Source organism: Giraffa tippelskirchi, chromosome 1 (genome assembly GCF_054371585.1).
Source record: "Giraffa tippelskirchi isolate mGirTip1 chromosome 1, T2T-mGirTip1v1.2.pri, whole genome shotgun sequence".
In the NCBI taxonomy this organism is placed as follows: Eukaryota; Metazoa; Chordata; class Mammalia; order Artiodactyla; family Giraffidae; genus Giraffa; species Giraffa tippelskirchi.
In genome coordinates, this window is record NC_137275.1 from 90092420 (window position 1) to 90105353 (window position 12934).

General features: G+C 37.7%; 1 protein-coding gene across 6 annotated transcripts in view; it reads right to left on the reverse strand.

Annotated features, from left to right (window-relative positions):
* PPA2 (inorganic pyrophosphatase 2) overlaps window positions 1–12934 on the reverse strand; it is a 96209-nt gene that overhangs the window by 75146 nt on the left and 8129 nt on the right. For all 6 annotated transcript variants that reach the window (XM_081484285.1, XM_081484268.1, XM_081484270.1 and 3 more), the window contains exon 2: window positions 5426–5490. In XM_081484285.1, coding sequence (XP_081340411.1) covers window positions 5426–5490 — 65 coding nt within the window. The remainder of the gene's footprint in view (window positions 1–5425; window positions 5491–12934) is intronic.

The following is a 12934-nucleotide window of genomic DNA, read 5'->3' on the forward strand; positions in this document are numbered from 1 at the left end:
GTTCATAGCAGCACTATTTTTATTAGTATTTATTTATTTATTTATTTATTTTATTTTATTTTTTAATAACTTTATTTATTTTAGTTGGGGGCTAATTACTTTACAATATTGTAGTGGTTTTTGCCATACATTGACATGAATCAGCCATGGGTTTACATGTGTTCCCCTTCCTGGACCCCCCACCCACCTCCCTCCCCATCCCATCCCTCTGGGTCATCCCATTGCCCCAGCCCTGAGCATTTGTCTCATGCACTGAACCTGGAATGGTGTTCTGTTTCACATGTGATAATATACATGTTTCAATGCTATTGTCCCAGAACGTCCCACCCTCATCTTCTCCCTCAGAGTCCTTAAGACTGTTCTATGCATCTGTGTCTCTTATTCTGTCTCACATACAGGGTTATCATTACCATCTTTCAAATACCATATATATGCATTAGTATACTGTATTGTTGTTTTTCTTTCTGGCTTACTTCACTCTGTATAATGGGCTCCAGTTTCATCCATCTCAATAGAATCGATTCAAATGTATTTTTTTTAATGGCTGAGTAATATTCCATTGTGTATATGTACCACAGCTTCCTTATCCGTTCGTCTGCTGATGGACATCTAGGTTGCTTCCATGTCCTGGCTATTGTAAACAGTGCTGCGATGAACATTGGGGTACACGCGTCTCTTTCAATTCTGGTTTCCTCGGTGTCTATGCCCAGCAGTGGGATTGCTGGGTCATATGGCAGTTCTATTCCCAGTTTTTTAAGGAATCTTCACACTGTTCTCCATAGTGGCTGTACTAGTTTGCATTCCCACCAACAGTGTAAGAGGGTTCCCTTTTCTCCACACCCTCTCCAGCATTTATTGCTTGTAGACTTTTGTATAGCAGCCATTCTGACTGGTGTGAAATGGTACCTCATTGTGGTTTTGATTTGCATTTCTCTAATAATGAGTGATGTTGAGCATCTTTTCATGTGTTTGTTAGCCATCTGTATGTCTTCTTTGGAGAAATGTCTGTTTAGTTCTTTGGCCCATTTTTTGATTGGGTCGTTTATTTTTCTGGAATTCAGCTGCAGGAGTTGCTTGTATATTTTTGAGATTAATTGTTTGTCTGTTGCTTCGTTTGCTATTATTTTCTCCCATTCTGAAGGCTGTCTTTTCACCTTGCTTATAGTGTCCTGTGTTGTGCAAAAGCTTTTAATTTTAATTAGGTCCCATTTGTTTATTTTTGCTTTTATTTCCAATATTCTGGGAGGTGGGTCAAGGAGGATCCTGCTGTGATTTATGTCGGAGAGTGTTTTGCCTATGTTTTCCTCTAGGAGTTTTATAGTTTCTGGTCTTACGTTTAGATCTTTAATCCATTTTGAGTTTATTTTTGTGTATGGTGTTAGAAAGTGTTCTAGTTTCATTCTTTTACAAGTGGTTGACCAGTTTTCCCAGCACCACTTGTTAAAGAGATTGTCTTTTCTCCATTGTATATTCTTGCCTCCTTTGTCGAAGATAAGGTGCCCATAGGTGTGTGGGTTTATCTCTGGGCTTTCTATTTTGTTCCATTGATCTATATTTCTATCTTTGAGCAGCACTATTTTTAATAGCCAAGACATGGAAGCAATCTAAATGTTCACTGACGGATGAATGGATAAAGAAGATGTTTTATTTTCATGTAATGGAATATTAGTCATAAAAAAGAACAAAATAATGTCATTTGCAGCAACATGGATAGAAATAGAGATTAACATGCTAAGTGAAGTATGATGGATAAAGACAAATATCATAAACTATCATTTATATGTGAAATCTAAAAAAATGATACAGAAGAACTTATTTATAAAAACAGAAATATTAATAGACTCACATGGAAAACAAACGTGATTAATAAAGCGGAAGGCAGGGAGGGATGAATTGGGAATTTGAGATTAACAGACACACACTACTGGATATAAAATAAACAGCGAGGACCTACTGTACAGCACAGGGAACTATATTCAATATCCTGTAATAACCTACAATGGTAAAGAACCTGAAAAGAATATGTGTGTGTGTGTATATATATATACACATATATGTATATGTGTATATATATATATAAAACTGAATCACTTTGCTATATACCTGAATCACTGTAAATGAACTATACTTCAATTTTTAAAAGATGGTATTTTTGACTCTAATATTTCATGAAAGAATACAGCAGATTGCAGCTGTACAGCAATAAAAATATGCCTATCGTATAAACATTCCACCAGAGGTTTCCAGAAACCTGATCCAACAGAGAATCCACCAAATGTCCAGTGCAGTTTTCTCTCAGCATTTGCATCCCCAGTGCATGAGCATCAAAGTGCTTCATAAAACAAATTATTAGAAAAGCTAAATCTCTTTCAAGTATATTTTCCTAGTTTTTATAAAATAAGCAAAGGCTCTGTTCAGTCTTTAAGGAAAGACTGGCAGTTTCCAGTAATCATGCTTAAAACAGTCATTTCATTGTTGAAATGAAACTCCAGGGAGTGTGACTAACAAGCCATGAAAGCACTCGGCTGCGCCTCCAGCCTGTGATTTCCACCAAGGTGTGATTACCAAGTCTCCATCAAGCACTTTTAAATTAAAAGAGCATTATGCGGCGGGTTGGGAAGAAAAATTACACCATTCACAAATGCTCACACGTTATATGTAACTTTTACACACAAAAACAGCTAATGAAGGAAACAAACAGAAAAACAATTATTCCAAGTCAGCCCTGATACATTACTTCTTTTCCTAAAATACCACCACCCAAAGTATAAGGTGCAAGAGTTCTAATCATTATGTCTGGGAACAAGGGAAACCTATTTACACAACCACTGTGTGTACCAATCTCCACAGGCCCAGAATTCATTCGCATCTGTTACACTTTGTTCTGCCATATCAATTTTTCATAAGCCCAAATCTCATGTTCCCCAAAATCCATCCTCCTAAGGCACAGTATTATTACTCAGTGGGATGTATGAAGCCCATTCTTTGTTCCACTTACATCCCAACCTACTACACAATTCCTCCCTATAATATTGTTACCACTGCTACTGCTATTAGGTATAGAGACTCTGCCACAGTTCACCGCCCCTCCCCACAGAAAGCAGCACCCACTAGTCCCTCCTACCTTCACTACTCTTCTAGATTTCTAGCACCTTACAGTATTTGATTGACTTGTTTATTTCTAGGTTGTTAGTCTCCTCTGGCCGAGAGGGAACTATATCCATCTTATTCACCTCTGCAACTCTAGAGCTTGGAATACTGTCTGACTCATAGTAACCATGCAAAAACTGTTTATCAAATGAATGAATGAATTAACAAATAAATAGATGAATGCACCCTCTTTAAGCCAAAATCAAAGAGAGTGGTTGGGAGATGTGAGATACCTAGGTTGGACAGCTCACTGGCCAAAACAAAACACATGGACACACACACACACACACACACACACTCAGAGATGCACACAGTACTGTAGAGTTCTTTATGCTCTCTCACTGGTTTCTTTCTCTCTCCAGATTACATGACTCCTTGTCCTGTAGCCAACTACTACTCAGAAGTAGTGAGCTAGAAGGATACACAAGAGCAGCTAAGATATAGACTTTGTAGAGGATGCTGCTGAATGTCCTCTTCCTTATATATCTCTGGGATAATTATTTATCGAAAATCTTATAGACATTATAGGAAATGACTATAGTTTCAAATGTGTAATAGTTTAGAATAAAATACCATTCCTTTTGCTTACTATATCAAGTCACCATTGTCTATTGTCTTCCTGACTTCACACCTGCTATTATTTAAAATAAAACCCGAAGAGACGTTAAAAAAAAAAAAATACAGTCTGTGGAGTTACAGCACCTACATTCAAATTTCATCTCCACAACAGATCAGATTTGTGACCATGGGCAAGGTACTTCACCTCATTAGCAAAATAAAAATGGTAACAGTAGCCCTGGACATACTGAAATAACGCAAGTCAAGCTCTGACCACAGTGCCTGGCTAAGCACTCGGAGCACTCAGTAACTCTTGGCTCTCGTTGCCCCCGTTGTCATTGTTATGGACAGGCCAACCCTGTGAAGACCTGGGAGGCAGCATAAATCCTATTCCCATGTTCCATAACCTTATTGTGACACCTGAGAGTCAGCTCCCGAGGAACACTGGAAAGGTCAAACCAGACTTGCGCTGCAGCAGCTTCCCACTTTTTCCCTGGCCTCTACTCAACACTGATCCCACCACGGTTCTGGAAAACCCAACCCCACTAACCAGCCCCACAGAATCTCATCCTGGAATGTAGTTCTGGTTACTGAAAACTGTGGTAATGAAATAAACCAGTTAACTACTCAGATCTTACTGAAAGAACTGCCAAGGTTGCCACTACCAATGATGCCATCTCACCAACTAGTCAGGAGAGCCCTAGGAATGCTCCAATATTCTGCTGCTGCTAAGTTGCTTCAGTCGTGTCCGACTCTGTGTGACCCCATAGACGGTAGCCCACCAGGCTCCCCCGTCCCTGGGATTCTCCAGGCAAGAACACTGGAGTGGGTTGCCATTTCCTTCTCCAATGCATGAAAGTGAAAAGTGAAAGTGAAGTTGCTCAGTCATGTCCGACCCTTCGCGACCCCATGGACTGCAGCCTACCAGGCTCCTCTGTCCATGGGAGTTTTCAGGCAAGAGTACTGGAGTGGGTTGCCATTTCCTTCTCCATCCAATATTCTGAGCCCCTCTTAGTTTCATCTTCAGCAGATTTCCCTCCAACCTGACTTACATACCTTCTACCCTCCCACCTCTCAAGTAATTTTAGGTTCTAAAAGAACAGCTATTCAAAGACTACCATTTTTCCAACTGTATCTTTCTAGCATCTGTCTCGTAGAGTTGTTAAAGAGCATGAACTCTGTGGTCAGAAATGCTAAATCAAAACCTTGTTCTGCCACTCACCAGCTATGTGACCGTAGACAGTCAAAGTGTCCAAGTCAAGGACACTTAAGCTCCAGCATCCTTGGAGATGATAATTGCAACTTATAAGGATTAAATAAAATGGCATATGTTGACATGGTGGCTAGCAAACAGAAGATAATCCACAAATGTTACTATCTTATTATTACTAATACCACTACTACTCTTATTAAAAATAAGCCTCTTGTTAACCTCCCAAATTCTTAACCTTAAATTTTTATTTGCTACCAAATTCTAACCATCATAGACTACTAACACTTCTTTCTTCCCAAGTCCTCCTGGAAGAAACCCATTCTTATCCAAATTCTAATGCATGAAGAAGGCTTATAATCCTGTTACTATGATAATTGATGCTAATTCTCCTCTGCCCTTCTCAACCACCAACCACAACATTTCTTTTTGAAATGCTTCCAAACAGCATCTTATGGTGATACTAGAAGTAAATATTTTCATGCCCCAAACAAGTTAAAACAATACCTCTTCAGAGTCCACCTTCAGAGGAATATCATGAAAGGGGGAAATGTAGTGACCAGCTACATTCTCTGCAAAGGAAAACAAACAAAAACACAATTAAAGCAATGAACTAGCTTATTCTTCAGAGCAATTATACTCTTACCCACTTTTAAATTTTGAACAAGCTGTTAATGTTTTTTCAAAATTAACTTTAACTCCCAGCTTAAGGTTTAAAACTTGCTCCAGTCTGATGACCAAAGAGAAAAATGGTAGTCCTCCCTTATCTTTGGGGGATGCCTTCCAAGACCTGAATGGATACCTGGAAGTGTTGACCGTACCAAACCGTACATAGGTTTTTTTTTTTTTTCTATACACACCTACATATGATAAAGTTTAATTTACAAATTAGGCACAGTAAGAGAATATCCAAATTGCCAGCATCATTACTCTTTGAAGCCATTATTTTAAGTAAAATAAGGGTTACCTGAACACAAGCTCTGTCTGGGCAGCTGGTCTGACAACCAAGACATCTACCTACTAAGGATGGACAAAGGAATGACTCATGTCCAGGAGAGGGACAAAGCAGGACAGCATCAGACTTCATCATGCTACTCAACACAGTGGCACACAATTTAACACTTAATCATGAAAAGCAAAACCACAAATAAGGGGGACTGCTGCACACACCAAATCAACTGTATCTGGGCTGCTGAAACCATTCACTTATTCCTGTGGCTTAAATATCCAAAGTAAAAAGTGTCTAAAATAGACTAAAACCCCAAATATGAAAAAATCTTACTTTCGAAAAGAGGCTCATAAATAAGTGAACTGGGATAAACTGATGTCAATTTTCCCAAGAGAAACCTAACAACATAATTCCTCATTTCTACCTATAACCCACATGAAACAAAAGATTAAAATTCCTACCAAATTAAAAGAAACAAGTCATCTGTTCCACTCAAAGTGATAAGGATGCTAATACTAAGGTAAGCTTAAAACAAAAACAAACTTCAATAACCGAAACTACTTTATCCTCACTGCATACTGAAATATATATATAAAATATCTTTAAAAGTATATATTATTTAAATAAAATATGAATGCATACTTTTATTAGAATGTGTGTTTCCAAAATCTGGGCTTAATATAGCCATATAAAATTTTCACTTTGTAATTTCCAAAGTCAAGGTATGTACTACTTCTGGCCTGCTACTTCTTTGGTATAATTTTCAAATTTAGACTTTAAAAATATTTTAATAAATAAAGTGAGGACTGGCTAACACTCCAGTAGCAACAAGTATACAGAGCACCCAAATCTTGGTTTTTAAATACCTCTCTCCAATGAAAAGAACTAGGGTTTCCTGAAGAAGAGGCTTATTCTACGGCTGGGGCAAAGAAAATACAAGATGAGCTTGGAATATCCTGGAGTACCAAAAGGGACCAAGTGCTCAAAAAAACAAAAAGTTATGGGTATGTCAATGGAGAAAGGAATGGCAACCCGCTCCAGTATTCTTGTCTGGAGACTTCCAGGGACAAAGGAGCCTGGCAGGCTACAGTCCATGGAATTGCAAAGAGTAAGACATGACTGAGCGACTATCACTCACTCACAGGCACATCAAAGGGAAAAGGAGCCAATCTGAAAGAGCTCCCAAAGGCAAAAGCTGGAGCAAGTTGAGCAACAAAATAAATAATGGTTACGGGCAAACCTTGGAGACACTGAGGGCTTGGTTCCAGACCACTGTTAGTAAGGCGAATATCTCAATGAGGAAAGTCACACAAAATTTTGGTTTCCTAATGTACATAAAAGTTATGTTTACACTACATTTATTCTATTAAGTGTGCAACAGCATTATATCTAAAAAAGCAATTTATACATTTAAAAAAATACTTTATTGCTAAAAAAAATAGCTACCATCATCTGAGTCTTCAATGAATCGTACTGGTAATGCCAAAGATCATCAATCACATATCACCAGAGCAAATATTATAATAATGAAAGTTTTAAATATTTTGAGAACTATCAAAATGTGACACAGAGACACCAAGTGAGCAAATGCTGCTGTGAAATTGGCACTGACAGACTTGCTTGACACAGTGCTGCCATAAAACTATTTGTAAAAAGTTCAGTATCTTCAAATTACAACAGAGCAAAGTACAATAAAATGAGGTATCCTGTAATGAATTATAACCCAAAGTATACAACAAATATACATGATCCATAGTAATACAAATAAATGATTGTATAAATAAATAAAAATGACAGAAGAGACTAATCCTCCTTTCAGAAAAATCCTAAACAATATATGTAGATGTTCCCCCCCCAGAAAAGTAAAGCTTACCCTATTCTCCAAGTGTGGACTAGACTTAGTGACTTGTTTCCAAAGAATAGAGCGTGGAAGGAGAAAAATATTTCCGTGGAGAAACTTGACGATCAGTATCCTTAACCAAGTGATCAAGGTTAATATCACCAGTGACAAGTCATGTTCATAGGATGGATCACCTGATATGCTGTGATAAAGGTACTTCACTTCTGCCATGTTCTTCCCCCAAACCCATAACTCCAGTCTCATCATGAAAAAGATATTGGACACACCCAAACTGAGGGACATTCTACAAAATACCTAACCAATACTCTTCAGAAGTCTCAAGGTCATCAAGAAACAAACCTATGAAAGGAATGACTGAGAAGTTGTCGGATTAGAGCAAGTTAAGGAAATATAATGTCTAAGAGGAATGTGGTACCCTGTGGATCCTGGGACAGAAAAATGACATTAGTGGAAAAATCAGTGACACCCAAATAAAATGTGGAATTAGTTAATAATATGTATCAATGTTGGTTTCTTAGCTGTGACAAATGCACGGTGGTAATAAAAGATGCTAATATTAGGGAACATGGTAAGATATATACTGAAATTCTGTATGACTGCTGCAACCTTGTCCAATCTAAAATTATTCCAAAATAAAGTTTATTTAAACAAATGAACAAAAACAAACAATGGCTTCAGTCCAACCAAATTAGAAATATATAACTTAACAACGGCCTACACTCCACCAAAATTTTATTTCCTCTTCTCATGCTGTGTGGGTTTTCCTTACCACTTATCACTAAAGTTGCTAAAGAAAGAAGACTTTTTGTTGTTGTGTTTCTGTTTGTTCTATTAGGCTCTCTACTGGATCCTCAGAACCCAGAAAAGTTCCCAGCACTTAGCAGGCATTCAGTTAATATATGCTGAGCAAATGTCTCTATTACTATTTCATTTTTCTGTACAAGTTGCTAATTTAATTTACCTTTTCCCACCCTAGCAACAAAGTGACTTATATATGACTCAATGGACAAGCTATGATAAAGATAAGAAAAAGCACACAAATGGCAAAGGATATAAAACTCTCCCTGAACTGAACTGACGATCTATAAAGCTCTTTTACATCAGTTAAAAAGGATGCACCTTAAAAAAAAACTTCTCTTTCACATACCGCATGAAATTTCAAATTCTCTGCCTGATTTTAAAGACGTCTATGAGCAACACAAAGAACAGAAAACAATACCTATGGTTGATTCATGTTGAGGTTTGACAGAAAACAACAAAATTCTATAAAGCAATTATCCTTCAATAAAAACAATTAAAAAAAAGAAGAGAAAACAAAATTATCAGTTTGCTGCAAGATTACTTACTTTTCTATAAATAACAAAGTTACTTAAGTGGGTCACATTTACATATTTTCTATTAAAATAAAATATAGTGGTGAGGAGTTGAACACAGTACAGCAACTTCAGAAAATAGTTTGACAGTTTCTTATAAACATATGATCCAGAAATTCTACTATTAAGTACTTAAATAGGAAAAATGAAAACTTATGCTCAAACAAAAACTTCTAAGTGTATGTTTATGGTGGCTTTACTCAATAATCACAAAAACTGGAGGCAACTCAAATATCCAACTGGCAAACGGATAAACAAACTATTAAACCCACACAATGGCATTTTACTCAATCATCCATTAGTCCATAATAAAAAATGAACTATTGATACACATAGGAAAATGAAAAAAATCTATAATGCAATTATGCTAAGTGAAAGAAGCTAGATTCAAACAATTCCACTAAGATAACATTCTGGAAAAGGCAAAACTATAGGGATAAAAACCAGACCAGAGGTTGCCAGAGGTTGAGGGGAGAGGGTGGAGTTGACTTAAAAGAGAAGCCAGGAGGAAATCTGGGGGAGTGATAGACTGTTCTGTACCATCATTGTGATGGTGTTTAAATGAGTCTGTATTTCTACTAAAGCTCAGAACTGCTCACAAAAAAAAGAAGGCAGTTTAGAAAAATTTAGTACATTTTAATGTATAAATAAGAGCACTTACTCCAAATAACAATCACCCATCTGCGATTCTTTTCTCTAAGTCATAAAGATAAGGTAGAATTCTGAACAAAAGAAAGATCAGCACATTACTACGTTTGCAACCTATCACTGATGGAAATTAACAACCACAGCTCTAAGAATTCAGGAAGTCCTACAAACCAGGAAAGTTTGTTACTAAACTTAATGAAGTATAGGAAATTCAAAAGAATAGCTGGGCTACCTGGAATTAAGACTAAATGATACCTCTAGCACACTGACTTGGTGTTAAGTTTCCCTAAAGCTCTTGTTAACTGGGGACAAGTCTCAACAAATATTAAGATGTAAGAGAAGTACGTGCTACTCAAGTATGAGGGAAAATAGGAGTAGACTGTGATCACTAAAAGCTAAAGATCTGTGAGAAGTGTTCTTTGACATCTATCACTTCAAACTGGGATCTAAATATACTCAAACACTAAGGCAGTACCAATACATACATTAAAATAATTTTCTAATTGCCATTCTGGAAGGCAAAAAGAATATAAAGGTAAATGAATGGTTTGACTCATATAACCAAACCTACTAGAAGCCTTTTGGGTCACGAAATAGTTTAAATAAAAACATAATAAAGAAAAAAGAAAGAAAAATGTCTGGGAAAATAAAATAGGGCCTTAGATCTCTGATAATTCTAATGCTTTGATGGGCATAATACCAATAAATTTGTACAGGAGCAATGAATACAGAGGGTAAGAGTCTGCCTTATAGTTGCTGAGTTTGATAGTCACTCGATTTCTCTGACAATTTTCTCAATTTCCTTTAATTAAGTAATATACAATTTAGTATGCAAAAGGCAATGTATTAGATGTCAGAATGCAAAAGTGCTAAAATGTGAGCAATGCCTACAGCTAAGTTAGGGCGCACTACACACTATCAGGATCAGCATCATCCTATAAACTGAAAGAAAAAGAAGTCCTCTTGGCACAATTAGAGAGCTAATCACCGACCTAACATACAAAGGAAGGATAAGAATCCATCAGAAGTGTTCCAGAGTCAGTACTGTAAGTATGATATTAGGCTTCACTTAAAGGCATTCAGTTCAGTTCAGTTCAGTTCAGTCACTCAGTCATATCCGACTCTTGTGACCCCATGGACTGCAGCACACCAGGCTTTCCTGTCCATCACCAACTTCCAGAACCTACTCAAACTCATGTCCATCCAGCCAATGATGCCATCCAATCATCTCATCCTCTGTTGTCCCCTTCTTCTCCTGCCTTCAATCTTTCCCAGGATCAGGGTCTTTTCAAATGAGTCAGTTCTTCGCATCAAGTGGCCAAAGTATTGGAGTTTCAGCTTCAGCATCAGTCCTTCCAATGAATATTCCAGACTGATTTCCTTTAGGATTGACTGGCTTGATCTCCTTGCAGTCCAAGGGACTCTCAGGAGTCTTCTCCAACACGACAGTTCAAAAGCATCAATTCTTCTACACTCAGCTTTCTTTAAAGTCCAACTCTCACATCCATACATGACTACTGGAAAAACCGTAGCTTTGACTAGATGGACCTTTGTTGGCAAACTAATCTCTCTGCTTTTTAATATGCGGTCTAGGTTGGTCATTGCTTTTCTTCCAAGGAGCAAGCATCTTAATTTCATGGCTGCAATCACCATCTGCAGTGATTCTGGAGCCCAAGAAAATAAAGTCTCTCACTGTTTCCACTGTTTCCCCATGTATTTGCCATGAAGTGATGGGACCAGGTGCCATGATCTTAGTTTTCTGAATGTTGAGTTCTAAGCAACATTAAATGCATTAAGATTCTTAAAAGCATTAAGATTCTCTAAAGGTGGGTTTAAAGATAGGTTCTGGTATCCCCTGCTTTTCAGAAGTTTGGTTTAAGCCACTTCACTTTTATAAAAGACCTATATTAGTGCCTGTTTTTGCTAACAACAGCAACAAAAAGATCCAAAGAGGATTTTCACTTTCACAAAAAAAAAGAAATGAAAGTAGCATTCAGCGTGTTTTCAGCAGCTGTTAATGAAGGCATCAAGCAGCCCTGAGCAGTGAGAGAGTGGCCAGGCAAGCTCCTTTCCTGGGAACTACACTCAGCATCTCAGCAGCAAGTTGCCTGAGCTCTGAACTATGTCCGAGAGCACCTGTGCTTTCTCTCCATTTATCTCGTGCATTCGTTAGCAAGAGGTCTCCTAAGGTATTGCTTCTTTAAAACATTTAGGCTGATGGATAATTTCATAGGACCACTCCACTTCTAGATAGAGAAACCTGTGCTACCTATCCTAATCCTGTCTAAAATGAACGGGGTAATCCATACTATACCTATGAGCCATGGACGGACTTGGTACATGAAGCAAGCACTGTGGCAGCGTATGCCACCTTTTAAAGATAGAACTGAAGCACACATCAGAAGCAGCCCTTTCTTAGAGCCTCAGAATAAAGTAGTGATAACCTTAGGTTAGAACTTCCTTATCTGTAGCTCAGACTGGTTGTTTCTTTAGAATTAAAACCAAGTTGTTGCCAACTTACTTTTTCAAATACTGTAATACATTCATATAGTTTTTAATTTACAATATTAGAATATTATCTACTGATTTCAGCTCTGAAAGGTAAGTTTAGTTCATCTGACTGCAACCTAATCCCTTTAAATTCTCTATTGGCCAATACTTTACAGCTTTACTCCTTGCTTCATCAAAACATACACAGCATTTCTTGACTCAACTAACAGGCTTTTTCTCTCTCCATTCTTTTTCCTAATTTTTTATCTTCTGCACTTACATTTTTTTCACTTCAAAGCTGATAAAATGTTCTATAATCCTATTTTTTCCATGCTTTTTCTATTAGTGTATTTCCTAAAGATTAGAAAAACCTGGACTGCTTGTTAAGCGGATCTCATATCTGCTGCTGCTGCTGCTAAGTACCTTCAATCGTGTCTGACTCTGTGCGACCCCATACACGGCAGCCCACCAGGCTCCCCCGTCCCTGGGATTCTCCAGGCAAGAACACTGGAGTGGGTTGCCATTTCCTTCTCCAGTGCATGAAAGGGAAAAGTGAAAGTGAAGTCGCTCAGTCGTGTCCGACTCTTAGTGACTCCATGGACTGTAGCTTACCAGGCTCCTCCGTCCATGGGATTTTCCAGGCAAGAGTATTGAAGTGGGGTGCCACTGCCTTCTCCGAGATCTCATATCTAGTT